A 17,609-nucleotide genomic window follows, 5' to 3' on the forward strand; every position below is an offset into this window, starting at 1 on the left:
TTTCCAGAACCAGAGATGAGCCTTACAGCTGCCATCTGACCTCTGCAGTTATTTTACAAATGGGTAAACCGAGGCACGAAGATTTATACCGTGAGTCAGTGGTAGAGCCAGGTACGAGGTCCCATTCTGGTGTGGGGGCACAAGTGGGTGCTGGGTAGAGCATCTCAGCACAGCTTGAGTTTAAGGATTACGCAAGGTAAAGTAGCAGGAAGAGTTATTGCAACGGTCTTGGAGCAGCGGGGCTGCGGGTACCGCTCCTGTTGTCAGTGGGAAAGAGAAGCTTTAGATGAGCTTTGTCTTCCCCGAGTCACACCGTGATACACCCAAGAGGAAAGGGGGCCTTGCTGGTTTGCCATGGATGCTCGTAGGAGGCTGTGGAGCCCTTTTTGCAGAGCGGGTGTGCAGGGACCCAACCCGGGCTTGTCCCTACCCACTGGTGGCGATGCCGGTGCCGTGCACAGTGGCACGTTAGGCTCGCTCAGCAGAGAGCATCGCTCCATAAAACAGTGGCACCTACGTGTCATTTTATGCACCTGTACGGGCTTTAATTCCTCCTTTATTTCACAATTTAACATTTTTGGCACGTGGCTGCTTCCCCAGGCTGACAGGGATGCAGGCAGGATCTAGAGGTGGCTCTTGGATCTCGCATTAAGCCACATTAGTATGTGCTGTAGATTCTGTTTCCTGTGAATTTGCACACAGCGGGAGGACGAGCAGGAAGGCTGCTTCTTGCTGGCAGGCTTCCCAGGTATTCTTGGCGTTGCAGATCTATACTTGCATCGTTGCTGTGGCCCTGTTTTAACAGAAAACAGAAAGTGCTGTGGCAACAGGAAGGCACAACCTCTGCGAGTACCGACTCGGCGACGGCGGTGGCACCGGTGCAAACGCCGTCTGCCACGTCGGCACGGTGTTTGTGTCGCTGTCCTGTCCTCCTCCCTCGGGTCTCCTCTGGCCGCTCTCCTCCAGCAGCCACACGTGCAGGTAAAGCAGCTCCTTGCTGTGCTGCTGGGCGTGCATCGAGCTGGTGCGGGGCTGGCTGTGCCTGGATCGCGATGTGGAGCTGCCCGGTGTTCATCTCCTTCGAGCTGTGTTGCTCTTTAGGGGACTCCAATCCCATAAGGAGTTGCCCCAACATCTCCAGGAGGTCCAGCAGTTCTTTGAGAGGGTGCAGAGTTGTTGGCAGGGATGGTCATGTTGGGGTTTTGTGATACCAGCATCATTGCAAAAGGGAGCAAGAGGAGGCACGCAGAGCAGGTCTGCTCACGGGGAGCAGCGTTGGAGATGAGGGTACTGGGGCAGGGAGAAGAATTAACTGGTGCACCAGTAATGGGTGTAGGACTGGGGCACATCCCTGCCCTTCTTCCCTTCTGCTCCCGGTGAGTGGACACCTTGGCTCATCCCGGCGGGGCTGGATGCCGCATCCAGGACACCCAGCACAGGGGGGGAGCGGTTCCAGCAAAGGGAGAGAATAACCCCGGGAGCAGTCTCGGCCGCGGTGTGGACCGTGCTAGCACTGAGGAGCTGCAGCCAGGCTGGCCCAGCAGCGGGGCGGCACGATGCAAACGTCCCAGCGATGCCTGGACTTCACCTCTCCCTCTTCCTCCGCGTGCAGCGGGAGCCCTGGATGGCGGCCAGGCTGTATCCTTGCGGCAGCGCGGCTCCCAGCCCGGGGAGGGCTTTCCGAGGCTTCGTTCTCAGCATGTACTGTATGAACCAGCACACTTTGTTCTCGAGTGTTGAGATTGGACTTCCTTTCCTCGGTCGGCAACGCAGGCTGGCTGTTGACTCATCAGCAGCTTCCCTTGGGCTTTGCTGCAGAAGGGGCAGGCAGGATTCTGCAGCAGTTTGTGTATCTTTTGGAGCAGAGCTTTTTCTTTTTTAACATGATCCTCCTTTTTTTTTTTTTTTTTCCCTTTCCTTTTTTTTTTTTTCCCTTCCCTCCAGCTCATCATGAAAAACGTGTGAGTTTGGGGCTTGCAGATGGCACGCTGGCGATTTTACAAAGGGCTATTTCTTGGGTCAGTTATCCCCATTCTGTGGCTGCCTGCCCTTAAATATGCCTGGATTCTGGTATGCTTCAGAAATACATGTACGCTTCCCTTTCAAGATCTGAGACTCTGCTCTGATCAAAAGAAATAAAAATCCTAGCCACCCTAGGCCTAAACGTTTAGATCGCAAGCCCTGGGACATGGGAGCGCGGGGAGAGGAAAGCTTGGTGACGTGGTGACGCCTGGCCGCGGCTAGGGTGGCCGGGCTGAGCTGCGGGTCCCCGGCGGCACTTGTGCTCCGGGCTGGCCAGTGGCACTGATCAAGGACAGCAAAAAACCCCCAGTGCTGTAACGTCAGCGAGTTCCCTCTGCAACCCTGCCGCTGGGAAAGGGAGGTTTCCCATCAGATCTGCTCAGGCAGCCCTTGTCCCTGCGAGCAGCGGGGAGGGACGGGTTGTTTGCAGGGTGGTCTGTCCTGCTGGTCCTTCAGATACCTGATTTAGGATGGGGTGAATCGCCTCGAGGGCGGCAGCGGTTCAGAGGTTCCGAGGGTCTGGGCAGTGCAAAAGGTGGTATCAACGCTGTAGAGGGTTGTCAGTTCGTGCCCCGTGCCTGTGAGTGCTTTGCAAAGGAGGAAGCCTGATTTACTCTGTCTGTTACTTGTAATCATTTCTGGTTTACAGTCTGCTTGACAAGTTCTTATGTGGGCTTTCAGCAAGTCCTCACCTTTATTAGTTTGCTATGGGAAACGTGTTAATCCAGGCTGTTCTTACCTAGTACCGAGCCACTTGGACTTTTACTTTAAATGTTTGCTAATCCTCCCAGTGGATACCTGTGGTTTATACTGGATCAAGCACACAGAAAGTCAAGTGTATTTCAGCAGTAAATGTATAGAATGAGCGGGCTTGATTCCCACTGCTCCGTAACGAGGTTTACAGCTCTCAGGGTGGACTCTGGTTTGGTACAGCCTCGGGAGCCTCCGCATCTTCCTCCATCACCTCCGCTCTCCATCCAGAGCCATGAATTTAGTGTATAGCCGGGCAAACCGTAGCAGATCTGATTGCTGCTGCTTACAAGCGCAGCAGTAATTAAATCACCTCTTAGTGATTTAGTGCACCTTGTGTCCCCATTGAACAATACAAGAAACTATTCCTCTTAAGTGCTCTTCGGAGTGATGGGAGGACCCGGACAGCCCGGCAGTGGGAAGAGCTGCTCGGTTCTTGGTGCTGCTCTGGATAATCCTGTGGAATTTAGGTGAAGCCTGCATTGCTGGAAAGTGAGCTTTACCATGTTCCCAGGACCTTGGTGAGGTGGAGAAGAGCTGGTAGGGGTTTTTTTTTCAGTGCACTTGAAGAAGATCTGGAAGATGCACCAAAGCAGGCGTAGCTGCCTAGCAGTACGTGGATGGTGCGGGAGGCAGACGGATCCCTCCTGGTTTTGTGGGATGGGCTGTGCGCTGCTTCAAGTGACTCAGCGTCAAAACTGTTCTCATGTGTTTCAGGGTTCAGCGTTAGTGCAGTGATTCAAAACACATTCAAAAAAAGCTGGATGCTGCCTTTTCAAATTCCTCAAAGCTTTGCTTTCATTGGGTCGGTTTTCTGTAAGGAGACCCGTGCGATGGCACCGTGCTGATCACAGGAATAGTCATCTTTGTGCCCTCGTCTGTATTTTGAGCTTTCCGATGCTCAGCTCCGTTAGCAGCAGGGTCGGGGGGATTTGGCCAGTTCCTGATCTGCTGTGGCTCGTGCCCGCAGCCCCCGCTCGGGCCACGGCAGGTGCAGAGCTGCTGCTGTCGCTCGCAGCCTCTGTCTCTGCTCCCCGTTAGTAGGTGGATACAAATATGAGTGGAGCTGTTTGCATTACTGAAATAATTGTGGAAACATTATCTGGCTGAGATAATTAATTCCAGATGCTTTAATGTTAGTAGCTTGGCTTAAGTTACATAAAGAAGCAACATTTTTCGTCTTTTTATATCCAGAAAACATATGCTCAAGTGTCCCTGGCTTCCCTAGTAGCAATTCCAAGATATATATTGCTTAAATGGAAATGAGCAGAATACTAGCGACCTGCTGGCTGGGTTTGGAGGAGGTTGGCATGCAACACGAGTCCCTGAAGGGCCACCGGGTAGGTCAGCGGTGCTCTGGGAGAAGGAGAGCAGCACCCATGGGTGCTGGCGCTGGTGCTGCCTCTGCCCTGGTCGCCCCACGGGGAGCAGATGCTTCCTGAGCATCCTCTGCAGCTGCCCTGGGGTCGGGGCCACCGTGTTTTGCTGGGTTTGGGAGCCAGAAGGGTCAGAGCCCCCTCCTGCTGCTTTTGATGCCGCTCTTAAGGCTGAATGGCACAGAGAGGAAAGGGAGAAAGGCATACGAAGAAGATCCTTGCACAGCATCAAAAATGATGTGTGTATTTTGCTCTCAGCCCAGACGCTGCTTTTGTCTAGTCAACCAGAAAAACATCTGCGTTTTGTTGTTCCAACCAGCCCACCAGCAAACCGCTGCCTGGTCATCGCCGTTTGTCCGTGCAGCCGTGGTTTTCTTCTGCACAGAAGTTGTGCAGATGAACCCCGCTTTGAAACGGTGCCCGTCCTCTCCTCCGCCTTGGGAAGGTGGATGCCGCTCGGCAACTTCCCAACGCTGCACCCGAGCGCTTGTTTACCCGGTCCCTTCTCCGGTCTACATCGAAATAATTTTCTGGGCGCTGAATCAGAGTTGAGACTTAAATAATTAATTTGTTGAGCTAAATCTCGGTGAGATTTAGGCTGGAATATAAACGTGAGAAAGGCAGGGACATCAACACTCTAGTCTTTATCTAGTCTGCTGAGTATCAGGCTTTTTATATGGTGATAAACAGCTCAGAAACGAAATTGGAAAAGCTGTCTGGGTTTAACAAGATGGCTGTTTAGTGCCTCCTGTTCACTTGTTTTCCTCTTTTTATCACATCAAAGAAGAGTGAATCACTTTCTCCTTAGAGGATTACATTATTCCAGAGGCCTGGAAGGACCCACTCTGGTTACAGGCTGTTACTGGAGGAGATGCTACATGGAGAGGGGAAAATGGAGCATTTTTCTTATTGCACCTGTTAATTGCAATCTGGAGCTTCAGCTGCATTTCTGTAGAACTTCCAGAACCTGCCTGTAGAAATCCTCAACCGCCAGCAGCATGTGAGGGGCCACCCTACCCCGTCCTTGACATTTTGCACAGAAATGGGATTTCCAAACCCAGACTGTGAGACCCTGGACAGTCCCGGAGCCAAAAGGAGTTTCCCAGCAGAGACGCGTGCACGGTGCCGGCAACCGCGGGCGGTGAGGCTGGGCCGGGGCTGCGCCCCGCGGAGCCGCATGGCACCGGTCACTGTGCCCTCCCGATCGCCGAGGATGTTTTAAAAGCTGTTAATGATAATTTGTAATATTCACTGCTTGGAAAGTGCCGAACGTCTGGGGTTCAGCTGGGAAAAACAACGGCTAAAGGGGCGGTGGGTGTAGCTGAGCTGCGCTGTCCTGGGCTGGTCCCTGCCTGGCAGAGGACGCCGGGGTCCCCGACACATCCCGGGGTCCTTGATGCGTGCTGGGGTCCCTGACACATCTCCAGCGCCGGAGGGATGGGGTGTGCAGCCTGCGCAGCCACCCCGCATTACGTCACCCGGAGCCACACTCACTGGCTGCTGGTACCCGGAGGGCAGGACACTGCTGCAAGCAGCGTTAACCCCTTCCTGAGCATCCCGAGTGCCACTTGAGTAACACAAAGGGACCTTCACGGGGCTGAGCGTTGGCCCCCGGTGTTTGGGCAGTCGGGGGGTGCCTTCTGGGCACGGGTGCTCCTGTTACAGGAGCTTGGTGGATCCTCCCGGGGCCAAATCCGGCTGCTTTGTTCTCCCAAAACAGCAGCTAGAAGCTGAGCGAGAGCTTCAGAGCTGAACCAAGTGTTTACCTGTGTAGGTTTTTGGGACAAGCAGTTTACTGAAGGTTTAGGTTATACCGGGGGGTAGTGCCAGCCCAGCCATCCATCGCACCCATTAGCAGCAGTGGTGATGAACCCTGCCGTTACGCCGGGCTGCTTGCTCGAGCACGGTTGTCCAAGGGAAGGGTTGATGTTATGTTATCTCCATCAACTATTTTTGCTAGAAATGTGCTTGTTACAGCCCCTGACATGAGGATAACCTACGAATGGCACGAAGGGGGGTGGCGGACCGGGCCACCAGACCGGACAGCCACTGCAGGTTCCCCTTCCCAGACCCACCTTTGACCCCCGGGCTGAGCCCTGTGCCCGCAGCCGCTCTGTTATGTACATATGGATTTTTGTGGATTTGCAAAGGCTCTTGCCAAATCTCGAGAGGTTTTGACTCCAACAGCCAATAAGGAAATACTGCAAATTCTTACTTTTCTGCACAAAGCGGTCCCAGCAGCGCCCACTAAAAACGGGGCTTTAATTCTGTTGAGGTTCTTGTTTGTTTTCAAATAAAAGGGTTTGGTGCCAGCGGTCTGCCCAGATGCACTGTGTCACCGCTGTCCTCCCCAGGACCAGCTGCCTCCAGCCCTTTCTCTGCTCCATCATGCAGGAGAACGCGTTGGCAGATGCCGGGTCCCCGTGGTCACTCCCGCAGGGTCCCAGGTCTCTGGTTTCAGGTCTTCTGCTAGTGGCTTGGGCAGGGCCGTGAGCTCTCGAGCACCCTGCGCTGGTGACCGGAGTGCTCCCAATGTTACCTGGAGCATCTTCGGTCGAGGAGGGGAGTGGTGAAGTCCACAGGCACCGGTTAGCGCCGAGACCTGGATCCTAATGATGCTTTTAGGCTCATCCAGCTGGTCCAGCCAGCCTACATGCCGGTCTAAACATCAGGCCAGTTAATTTAAAACCTAACTCATTTAATAACTTCTTGGCTTTCCCTTTCTTCTTTGAACCCAGCTTTGGGAGTATAGTTTTTGGCTCATGGTTTTACAGACTTTACTAGAAGCCATAAAAGTGGAATAAGTAGGTGTAACATGGTCAGTAAATGTGAGCTTGGGTACGCTGAGGGTCACAAAATCTTGTTTGTGGGTTGCAGCTCGTTACTGTGACCGTCCACCACTGCCTGCAACCCCGTCCTTCGCCCTTATGCCACCAGACTCTTTTTCTAACATCTTAAATTCCGCTCCGCTATCGAGGAGCAATAGCACCTATAAAATCTATTAGCTTAAATTCGTAAGAAGATTGGGCATCTGGTCCGAATGGCCTGCTAGATACTATTTTAATAAACAGAAAATGAAAATCATCCCTTTAAATTGCCTTTTTAAAGTCATGGTGTGCCGCAGGACAATTCCCCCACGAGTGGAGCTGGTGGTAAGAACAGTGTCAGCATCTGCTGAAGGTTGCTGGCAGAGTTATCTTTCCACTGACTTTCCTAAGCTGATTTATTTATGGCCACTGGACAAGACTAATTTAGACTGGAACGTAGGTAAAGAAAAGATGACTGACTAAAGCCTTCCTTGTAATAAAATTAAGTCTTTTCAGAAGAGAAACACTATGCAGGATTAATTATTTCTATCTAGTATATTAAAAGCAAGCATATAGAAAAAAATGCCTTCTCCCTTCAGCCAAGTGAAGCATTCAGTTTACAGAGATGAGATTAACCATGGGAATTTGCTGAGTATATTTTATTACCGTATAATCTTCTCCAGGGATAGATGTGATCCTCAAGAGTGTTGGGGTCCGCTTACTCCTTTTCTTCAAGTGCCCTTGAGACCCACTTTCAGACTAATGGCCTCAGGTTTGTTGTGCTTTTCAGGCTGATCCCAATTTTCAGCCCTTCGTTTAAATAAGCCCTTGATTGGTACAGATATATTTTTTTTAAATGCCATGTCTCTGGCTGGCTGGATAAATAAAGGAGTAAATGCTCTTCCAGAGTCATCGAGCTTCCGCAAATGGTTCAGCACTTGGCGGAGGCTTTGCCTCCGTGATGCTTTGCCGTGGTGGTGCAGGGGGAGCCGCAGCGTCTCGGTGGTGGCACGTCACCAGCAAACGGCGGTACCGGCAGCGGCGATGGGAAGGTGCGTGGTCCCACCATCAGAGCCCTGCTTGGAAAACGAGTCATCTCACTAGTGCGTTGCGCAGTGAGGCCACACGTTGCCCTCGTCTGGGGTCCTTGGGGCGGCAGCGAGGTGCTAATGGGAAGCCACCTTGCTGGAGTGCTCTGGCTTAAGGAGGGCAACCAAACTCACCAGCCGCTCACTCTAGATCAGCGAGAAGTGACTTGTCTCGTGGTTGCGGGTCTGCTGTGTTTGGGTGCTCCGTGATGGTGCTCGGACGCAGGTAGAGCCATTGTGCCACCGCGGAGCCGGGCAGGTCTGTCCTTCCCAGCACCGCGTCCTCCGCTGCAGGGGCTGGAGGGACGAGCAGGGCTTTGGGGGTCCCTTCGGGGGGTGGCGGGGATGGCGTTGAAGAGCACTCGCGGGGGCGGAGGGCCAGGGCACCTCGCAGCATTCTGAGCTGTTCGCTGGTACCCCCGAGAACCTGTTGCCCAGGACCGCATTTTTTCCCCAAGAACAGCATCATTTGGGGAGCGTGGTACTCGCTCTGCTCTTCAGCAGCGCGGTGTTTCTTTTTTACTTTTAGTAAAAGCAGGCTTTTCACCTGAGGAAAACTTCAGGGTCCAGCCAATAGGTTTCTGCTTGAATTTTTTTTTATGGTATTTCTGAGATGAGGAAAATCCGTGTGTTGCTGTAATAGGATACTGATTCTGCGTAATGCACCTGTGTTGTACTAATGAACTTTCAGGCTATGCTGTTTGTTTCTGTAGCGTTTTCATTTCCCACTTTGGCATTATTTATCCTCTGCCGCCTGCCCGTTCTGGTGCATTTGAGACATTCCCCGTCGGGGTATGGGTCACCCTGGCCTCGTGACGCTTTCCGTCCCCAGCCCCGGGTCACGCGCAATACTGTCTCTTCTCTCAACACCCCCTGCACATCACAGAGCCTCGGAAGCTCAGGATCTTGCCTCGTCCACGTGCTTCATAACACGTTTTTTGCTACCCAAGACTCTTTTGCTCTAGTTTAGGTTGAGAGAGGTCGTTTGGGGCTTTTTGGAGCATGTTCTTGCTTTTTGTGCAGACCCAGTCCGGGTGGATTGGTTGGCCATGCCCTGCACAGGGTCCCTGGCTGCAGGGATGCTCGTGTGTCACCGTCACCATTTATTTGGAACATGCCAGGGCTGATACAGCCTGGGGCTGAGTGTGTCTCGCTCGCTTTGAACCGAGTCTAGGGATGAATAACTAAAGCATCAAAACTCCAGGGGAACGGGAAAAACCCTCGAAGACACATGAAATTCCTCTTGTGCCGTGGAGATCTGCTTGTGCGGGAGCTGGCCCAAAAGAGATGGCAGGGCAGCACAAATGAGCCGGGCTGAGGAGTTCTCAGCTTCACAAATGCCCCGGCAGTGAATTTCCTAGCACTGCTTTTGCTTTTTGCCTGACTGCTTCTGCTTTTTTAAAAAGGAGAACATTTTCTACACAAGCCAACTGAAGCCCTTCGATACAGATAAAGGGAAACGGGAAAACTGGTAATTGAGGTAATTAAGAGCTTGACTCTTGCTTTCTCTCCGAGAAAGGAAAAATCAATGGAGCGCCTGGGCGGCCGCGTTGGTGCCATCAGCAGGAGGGGGTGCGGGCGCGCTCCCAAGCCGAGCCAGATGCCAAGGCACAGCACGGCCGCGCCGCTGGCTCTCGCCGAGGGTGAGGAACAGGTATTTTCACCAATCTTTAGAAAACCATCTCCCTGAGCACGTACCTGTGTATTGCCAGGCTCCTCTGGGCACCTATTGCCCGCCACAGCCCCGGCAGCGATGGTGGGCATCCCTTGTCTCCCACGGCCCGTGCCACGGGCAGTGTCGTGCCATCCTGAAGCACCTGAAGCAGGTAGGAAGTCCTGCATCTTCCCCACCGTGCCTGAGGCTGGAATAGGAGAGGAAAACTAGAAAACAAGACTAGAAATGAGAAGGAAGGGTTGATTCCTATGGGATCACCGATGCCTGAGCCTGGAATGTGAAGAATATTAGTACATAATGCAAAATTCACCGCAGATTGTGTGAGTTGGTGGCACGTGTGCAGACATCCTCATCGCCCAGCCTGGCTTTTTCTTTTTCCACTGAGCAGCTATTTGGAAATGGGGATGTTTCCAAAGGGATTAAGCCCTGTTCCTGTGCAAAAGCGAAGCCCCGATGACGTCCCTGCCAGCCCCCGCTCTCGGAACCCGGCGGGAGATGGGCAGGAGATGCTGGCGAGGGCGGCCTCGGTGGTTTCTTCCCTTTTTCTAGCTGTGTCCCCACTGCAGTGTGTCTGGGCAGCACAAAGCTTACAGCTTTCCGGGCTCCCATTTTCTTGACGTTATTGTAGGTGAGGAGGGGTGCACAACACGGTCTGTTTTCTGTATTGCTGTAAATCGGGGCATGGGTTTTTCCAAAGGTTTGCTGTCTTGCATTAAATTGTAGGATCTCTTCCTTCCACCATTTCTCCTAGCCCAAGGCAACTGTCACCGCAGTCATTGATCTTTATATCTGACCACTGAGAAGCTCTTTGCAGGTGTGTTAGCATGTGTCGGGGAGCAACGGGTTGCTTTTTAGGAACATGATTTTACCCACTAAAGCAAATCCGGGAATCACCGGGAGGCCGCACACCTCCGGGCATCGTGTCCTGCTTGGTCTTCCCAGAGGCTTGGGGTGTCCCGTGCGAGCCCCCGGCCCCGGGCAGCCTCCTGCACCCCTCGGGGCAGGAGGGACACTCGTAGGAGCAGGCGTAGCCTCTCGTACGGTTTGCCGAATCGTTAGCGAGCCATAAAAACCTCGTGTTTAACCAAGTGCTGCAGAGGCATCAGGGGTTTGATCTGGATCAGGCTTCCAGCAGGTCGTTGTAGGGTTATACGAGCTGCTCGCTGTATAAAAAAATAATTTTGCAGTTATTTCTGAGGTGCCGTTGGGGAGCAGGTATGGGCACCGCTCGAGTCACAGCTCAGAGCCACCCGACAGGGCCAAGTGTCCTGACGAAAGGCGCTGTCCCTGACGAAAGGCACTGTCCCTATGGAGGTGCAGACCTGGCCCTGGAGTCTCATCTCCCACCGGTGCAAATCAGGCGTAGCTACGCTAAAGTCACAAAATTCATGTCGGTAGAAAATGAGTGTGAGAGGAGCCGGCTCCTGAACCTGCAGTTTTTGCTTTCCAATTAGATACCCTACATGGGTCCGGCCATCACTGGCTGTGTGTAATCTACGGGTAAGGTCTTGATGGCAGCGTTCGGCTTGCTGGGACCGAGGGGCACGGTGTCCCCCGGCGTGGGCATTGCCTGGGGAGCCTCCAGCTGATGCAGTTTCCTCCCCCGTGGCTGCGTTGGCCTCAGAGGCTGCTTAGCGGCAGGTTTCATGCCAAGGGGCTCAGTGGGCTGCGGACCCTTTGGGATGTCTTTCCTTGTTCATCTTTTCCCTTGGTTACGCACAACAGGCTCGGGGTTAGAAGTTCTCCTCCAGGTGCCTTCTTTGTGCAGTTTCTTCATTTCTGACCTCCTCCATTTGCTGGTATATGAAATGGTGAGAGCATGGCACGAACGTGTCCCAGCATCCCCAAATCTGAATTAACTCCGGGGAATGGCAGCCCGTGCTGCCGGATGGGCACGGGGTCCTGCCCGTGAAGAGAAAACTCCAAAAGTAAAGTTTAGTGTGGTTCTCTTTAGAAGATACATTCCATATTAATACTTATTCCTTATAGGACTAATAATTAGTAACGGAAGCAAACTGCAGCGAGAGAGGAGCTGTGCAGGCAGCGCGGAGCTGTCGTAGCCGAGTGCCGCAGCACTTGGTCAACCCTCCCCGACCCGTGTGTTTCCAGACGGGGGAGGCACCTGCCATCGCTGCGTTGGCACGTTTCAGACCTTTTAACTGAGCGCCAGCGAGCCTGTGGAGCACGCCGTTGGATCTCTGTATTTTAATTAACTTGATCTTCATCATCAGTGACGTGGCGAGCAGCAAAGAGTCGCTCCGTAAATTCCAGTTCTTGTTAAACCGGAGCCAGCTCGGTTTAACGGCGCAGTGGTAGGAAGGGCTGAGCATTGAGCATCCGTGCCAGCGGTGCTGGTACCATCAGTGACCCCGTGAAGCTCCCTGTCATCTCTGCGTCACCGGGTCTGCGCAAAGCCGGGACCTGGGAGAGTCTAAACACGCATCCAGGTTTCGGGAGCTTGGGTCGCGTTTGGCGGGCGGCTGCGTGACCGGGCAGAGTCACTCGTCTCCCATCTCTGAGCATCGGGTTCAGCAAAAATCCTTTTCCGTGAGGCGATAGCTGCAATAAGAAGGCAGAGCCTGCACACACACATCGGGGCTGACTTGCCTGGGTTTGGGTGGGCATTGTGTCCTTCATGCCGGCAGCACCGGGAACGCGGCAGCTCGGCTCTCGGCGAGAAGTATCGTATGTACCCCGTTATAGATAACCCAAAGAGATTTCTCCAGTCCCCGTCAGCATCCTTATCGAACTAAGTGCATTTCAGTGGCTGTCAATACAGTAAATGCCCTGTTCAGGCTGCCCATTTGATACGTACACAGAGCATTAAATCTTTGTACTTTTATGCCAGGCTAAAAATAGCGGCTCCTTTCTCCCGCCGTCCCGAGCATCCCCGGCTGGCCCCGTGTCAGACTGTCACCTGCTGCAGCCGCCTGTTCGGCGAGCGGCTTGTGGAACTCGGCTTAACGAAGGCTTACGCGCCGTCCCCGTGCCTGCTCGGACAGCTCTATCCAACGGGAATATTCCTCGCAATTGGAGGATTATTTTTTTTTTTTTTTCTCTCAACAGCTTTGAGCTTTCTCCGGTACGACCGCTGTGCCCAGCCTGCCTGCGGGTCCAGCAAGGGCCCGGCGCTTTGCAAAGCTGAGCTGGACCTGGGCTCGTGGGAAGGAGAGGCTCGGTCCTTCTTGGACCAACGCACGTTGCCCCAGTGACTCCTGTATGTTTTAGGGAGCTCCTTAGGTGACAGTCCTGAAGCCTGACCGGAGCAGGCATAGTTGCAGTATTATTAATGCTGTCTGCGTTAAATACAGATGTTACTGAATCCCCAAGCCCTGTCCTAGATTACACTGAGCTAATTTTAAAATCCGGGGACTGAGAGCTATCTTTTCATGGGGTTATTTTCAGATCCTGAACTGAAATTTGGAGATGTCCTCGGGGCATTGGGGCACATTCTTTATTTTCAGTGTACTGGTGGGGAAAGTAAGGCAAAAGAGGCAAAAAGAACCCCTTTCTTGATGTTTCCCTCTCCGAGCAGTCAAATTATTGCTTCTCCCACTGGTGGCTCTGGAAGTGCCTCCAATGGTCGTGACTGCAGAGGACAGCAACTAAACTGCGTGTCTGGGTCCGGAGAAGCTCCAGGTTCATTTTCCTGCCCTGCCACGGATTTCCTTCGCCCCCTTGGGCAAGGCAGGTCGGGTCCCGTTCCCGAGGGCAGCTGTGCATGAATTTCTTCCCTTGGTGCTTACAGACCTTGGAGCATGTGGTACCACGATTCAGCTGGTTACGTGATGGACACGATGGCTTTGTCCCAGACACATCACAGAGCACGAGGCGCTTGGTGCTCTGACGTTAACTTACGTATCAGGACAGAAGGCAGATAAAAGTCTTGCAGGGGCCACCGGGCTTCCCAGCTGGTGCTGGTGCAAGAGCAGGGTTGGATCCTCAGGCTTTGCACGGCAGAGAAGCCGCTTGGAAGGGAGTGACGTGCCGCGGCGGGTTGCCGTTTGCTTGTTTGTTTCTTTGCAGTGTCTTTCTGTATTGACATGTGCGCCGGGAGGTGGTATTTCGGGGAGGAAACGTGAGCTGTGCAAATACTGCAGCGAGCTCCAGCTCCCAACTTTGCAGAGATCTGGCAGCTGGCACCACAGGCTGCTTTTCATTTCCAGCTCGTCCTCTGCTTGCATGTCATTACGCATGACACTGTTGACGCGTGCATGGCAAGTGTCATGCATATTGCCGCAGAGTTGCCAAGAAAAGACAGAAGAGCTGACAGCCAGCGCCTGTTCGCGTTCTGTGCAGGGAGCTTGCAGCAGACGAGGCAGCTCCTCTCCCTGTCCCTGTGGTTGTGATTAGAGAGCGCTCAGAACAAATCTCGCAGACCACCGTGGGACATTCTCCACTGCCGAGCCTGCCAAAGCGCTGCCCGGCACGGTGTGAATGTGGCACTGAAGTCTATGGCACGCTGAAGGCGTCCGGCGGGCAGCCTGCCTGCAACGTGGGGCTCGGTCGCAGGGGCTTGGCGGGAGGATGTTTTAAATCAGGGGTCGCTCTGCCTGCAAATGGTGCCCTGGGGAGTGGATACCAGCACAGTGTGGGTCGGGCATCTCGTCTGAGCAGCCCAGGACCAGGATCTGATCTCTGTTGTGCCCCAGTAAATCAGCAGTAATTGCTTCTGGGGAGTTAATGGCTGGAGGAGTCACCGTTGCTATCAGTATTTGGACCATCGTATCCATCGGACCTCATTTTTCTCGTGTAAAAGGTTAATTTCTGTAGATGAATGGGAAAACTATTGCTGTAGGTAAAGGAAAGTTGCCACGGACCCGTGCTGGGACCAGCTCTCAGCACAAGCCTATCAGTCAACTGGTGCAATGGGGCTGGAAGTGGAGAGCCCAGCCAAGACTGCCTGCATTGTCGGGGAGAGGGCAGCAAGCAAAGCTGGGCGACTTCTGGTCGCCAAACTATAACTCATCTTTCCCGCAGTCAGGTCCCGGGCCGGGCGAGAGGGGAAGCACTGGCAGAGCTGGGGCTTCCTCCAGTCCTCGGAGACTTCTGGAGAGACTTGACAGATGCCTCTGCTCCCGCTGAGCACTTCGGGCAGGGCACAGCGGGGAGAAGGCGCTGGCTGAGCTCATGTTTCCGAATGTAACTAGGACAGAGCATCGCGCTTAAATTCATCCACTGGGCAAAGAGTCTCATATTCACGGGGCGCAGAGCGCGTGGCGGTGCCAAACCCAGGGCTGCGTGCCGTCCTCCTGCCCGCAGGGAGGAAGGAGCTGGGTGGGCAGCGTGGCTGAGACGGCAGCGTGGTGAGCAGAAGCCCTTGCCGTAGCCTTGTCCCCATGTTCATCCCGTGTCTCTGGTGCGTTCTGCCTTTCGGGGGGTATGGGGTGCCCCTTTGCGGCCATGGAGCAGGGATGGCTTGGTGCCACGGTCACTGGCAGGACCACTGGCTCTGGGCAAGAGCATCGCTATTCCCTACAGCCCCGGTCCTGTGCTTGCATGTGCTTTCCACATCAGATTTCCCGGTTTCACAGGCAGGACAATGTATTTCTCCCCAACAGGCTATTTCTGCCCTGTGTGAGCCTCTCCATGAGCCCCCATGGGGAGAAACAACCCTCTAACGTCAGGGGGAGCGACGTGAGGTTGATGCCGGCGGCTGTAGCCGTAGGTCGAGTTATTTGACTCAGGAATCCAAACGCATAGGAGGTTGCTGCCACCAGGCTGGTAGTAATACAAGGCGGGAAGGAAGAAAGGAGCCACACGAAGTGGAAAAATGGCTTAATTTCTCATGGTGCGAGGGGGAATTGCAGAGCTCTTGAAAAGCAGGCGTGTTCCCGTGGAGAGCCCGGCACAGAGCCGCCCACCCGGTGCTTCCCCGGGGCTGCTCTGCAGCGTGGAGCCGTGCGGGGCGCAGGCCGGTTTGTACCGAAAAGCATCAGTGGGTGTTCAGGAAAGAATGAGATGCGGTGGTAAAGCCCGCATGCGGCACTGATACCGGTTTTTTTTTTCCTGAAGGGATTGGTGTTATGCCACCAATCTGCAGGGAAGAATAGCGGCAGATGGAGACACAGGCCAAAAACCAAATTCCTGATTCCCAGACCGCTCCTTCCCCTCCTGATCGCAGTCTGAGGCGGGTGGGCATGGTGCCGCGTAGGAAGCCAGCCCAGCAGGAGCCGGAGCCATGCTGCCGCGCTCCCACCTCCCCACGACGCTTTTCTCTGGGACACTGGGAAAAGCGCAAACACCCGGCCCGTGAGCACCAGGCATCTGTCACAAAGGTGGATATTTCTCTGGTTTTAATGATTTTTATCTCTGAAGACCTCAAAAGCTTTTTTACTGTTTTGTTGGAGAAAAAGATTAATGACGTTTTCATAAGTTGGTTGTGATACGGAGGATGTCCAGCCTGTTGCAGCTGGTTTGAGGTCCCGGGAAGGGGAGCTGGCAGCCGGGGTGTGCTCAGCATTTTCTGAAAATCAGCTTGTTTTGATGCATCCCAACTCAAACCATCACATAAGGTGCTCGGACCAGCAGTCTCTGGGGAAGCGCTTGTGTCCAAGTTGTGGTCCTCAGAGCATCCGAGGCACAGGAGACGACACCAAGCGCACAAAACCCCTTTGATTTTGCTGGGCTTGCTTTCCTTCTTTGACTCAGGTTTGTACACGGTACGGTCGCACCCTCCATGGCAAGACATGGGATACTTTTGCAAGTTGTAGCTCATTCTCGGCCTCTCCTCCTTTTCTTCCAGGATCATACCCCAGCTGGAGAACTCGCCTTCACAGGTTTCACCAAGTAGCCTGCCTGGCTCCGAGATTTCAGAAGCTACGAGGACTTACTTGCAAGGAGTGAGCCGCTATGACCTGGACGAGCTCGATGCTTGCTGGTTGGAACTTGTTAATATGGAGCTGAAGGAGATGGGTGAGTATTGCTGTTGTTTTTCTCCTTGCCTGGGCACCCCAGAGTGGGCATTCAGTCTTTTTAAGTAATCATGTGGAACAAAAGGCCTTGAAGAAGAAATTTTTGTTCAGGCTCTCCAAAAGAGATCACACGGATTGCTGCAGTGCAGGATCTTGAGTGCGTTTCAGTGAGCATCACTCACGTAGGGCTTTTGGGACGTGGCCCAAGACGAACGGGGCAAACCAGATGATGGTAGGAGCAGTGCAACGCGCCCCGTGCGGCAGGGCTCTGGTTTGCAGAAGAACCGATAGATCCAGATCACTCATGACCCTGCTCTGATTTCATGACCATCGTCATCTCCTGCACTCATCCCTGCGGCATGTGTACTGCAGGAGGAGGTGTCGGTCAGGATGGGTGTGTTGACCCTGACTCCCCTTCCTTTGACCGGCCACATCTGAAAGCATTTCTCCAACATTTCTCCAGCTGTAGCCAACTGGGCAGACGGAGTCAGAGGAAAGAGGATTTCGAAGTCAAAACGTGTAATTCTCAGAAATGCTGGTCCTGGGTTGTCTCTCCTTTCCCTGGTGTCTCTAAATACCCCAGCATAACGTTGCCTGCATCACTGCTGTTATATCACTGCACATTCTTAAAATCCATTAGTGCATTCCGGTTGAGTGCAAGTACCTGGAGTTGGAATTTGACCATTGGCACTAGTGCTTATCATGGTCTGCTGGGCAGATTTGTTGGCACAGACGCGTGGGTGTGTAGTCCTGCCAGACTGTGGAGGGATTTTCCAGTCCTTGTTAGGTAAGGGTTGCTGTGGTGTGGCTGCTGCTACGCAGGTAAGAATAACAACGCAATAAAACATTCACCTTGTGATCACGGTCAGTGAAAGCTGAAACATGCCTGCATGAAGCATTACTCCCCGTTGCAAAGGTCTTTCAAGGGTGGGACGAGGTATGTTCTTCTGATGTGCTCATGATTTACAACCAAATTT

At 53.5% G+C, this 17,609-nt stretch overlaps 1 protein-coding gene across 6 annotated transcripts in view; it reads left to right on the forward strand.

Moving 5' to 3' along the window:
- JADE2 (jade family PHD finger 2) overlaps positions 1–17,609 on the forward strand; it is an 83,814-nt gene that overhangs the window by 28,083 nt on the left and 38,122 nt on the right. For 5 of the 6 annotated variants that reach the window (XM_075510786.1, XM_075510788.1, XM_075510789.1 and 2 more), the window contains one exon: positions 16,464–16,633. In XM_075510786.1, the coding sequence (XP_075366901.1) occupies positions 16,464–16,633 (170 nt within the window). Of the gene's footprint in view, positions 1–16,353; positions 16,370–16,463; positions 16,634–17,609 lie in introns of those variants that run through there. The other variant, XM_075510790.1, reaches the window with a different exon arrangement.

This window comes from Mycteria americana, chromosome 8, assembly GCF_035582795.1.
Source record: "Mycteria americana isolate JAX WOST 10 ecotype Jacksonville Zoo and Gardens chromosome 8, USCA_MyAme_1.0, whole genome shotgun sequence".
Taxonomy (NCBI): domain Eukaryota; kingdom Metazoa; phylum Chordata; class Aves; order Ciconiiformes; family Ciconiidae; genus Mycteria; species Mycteria americana.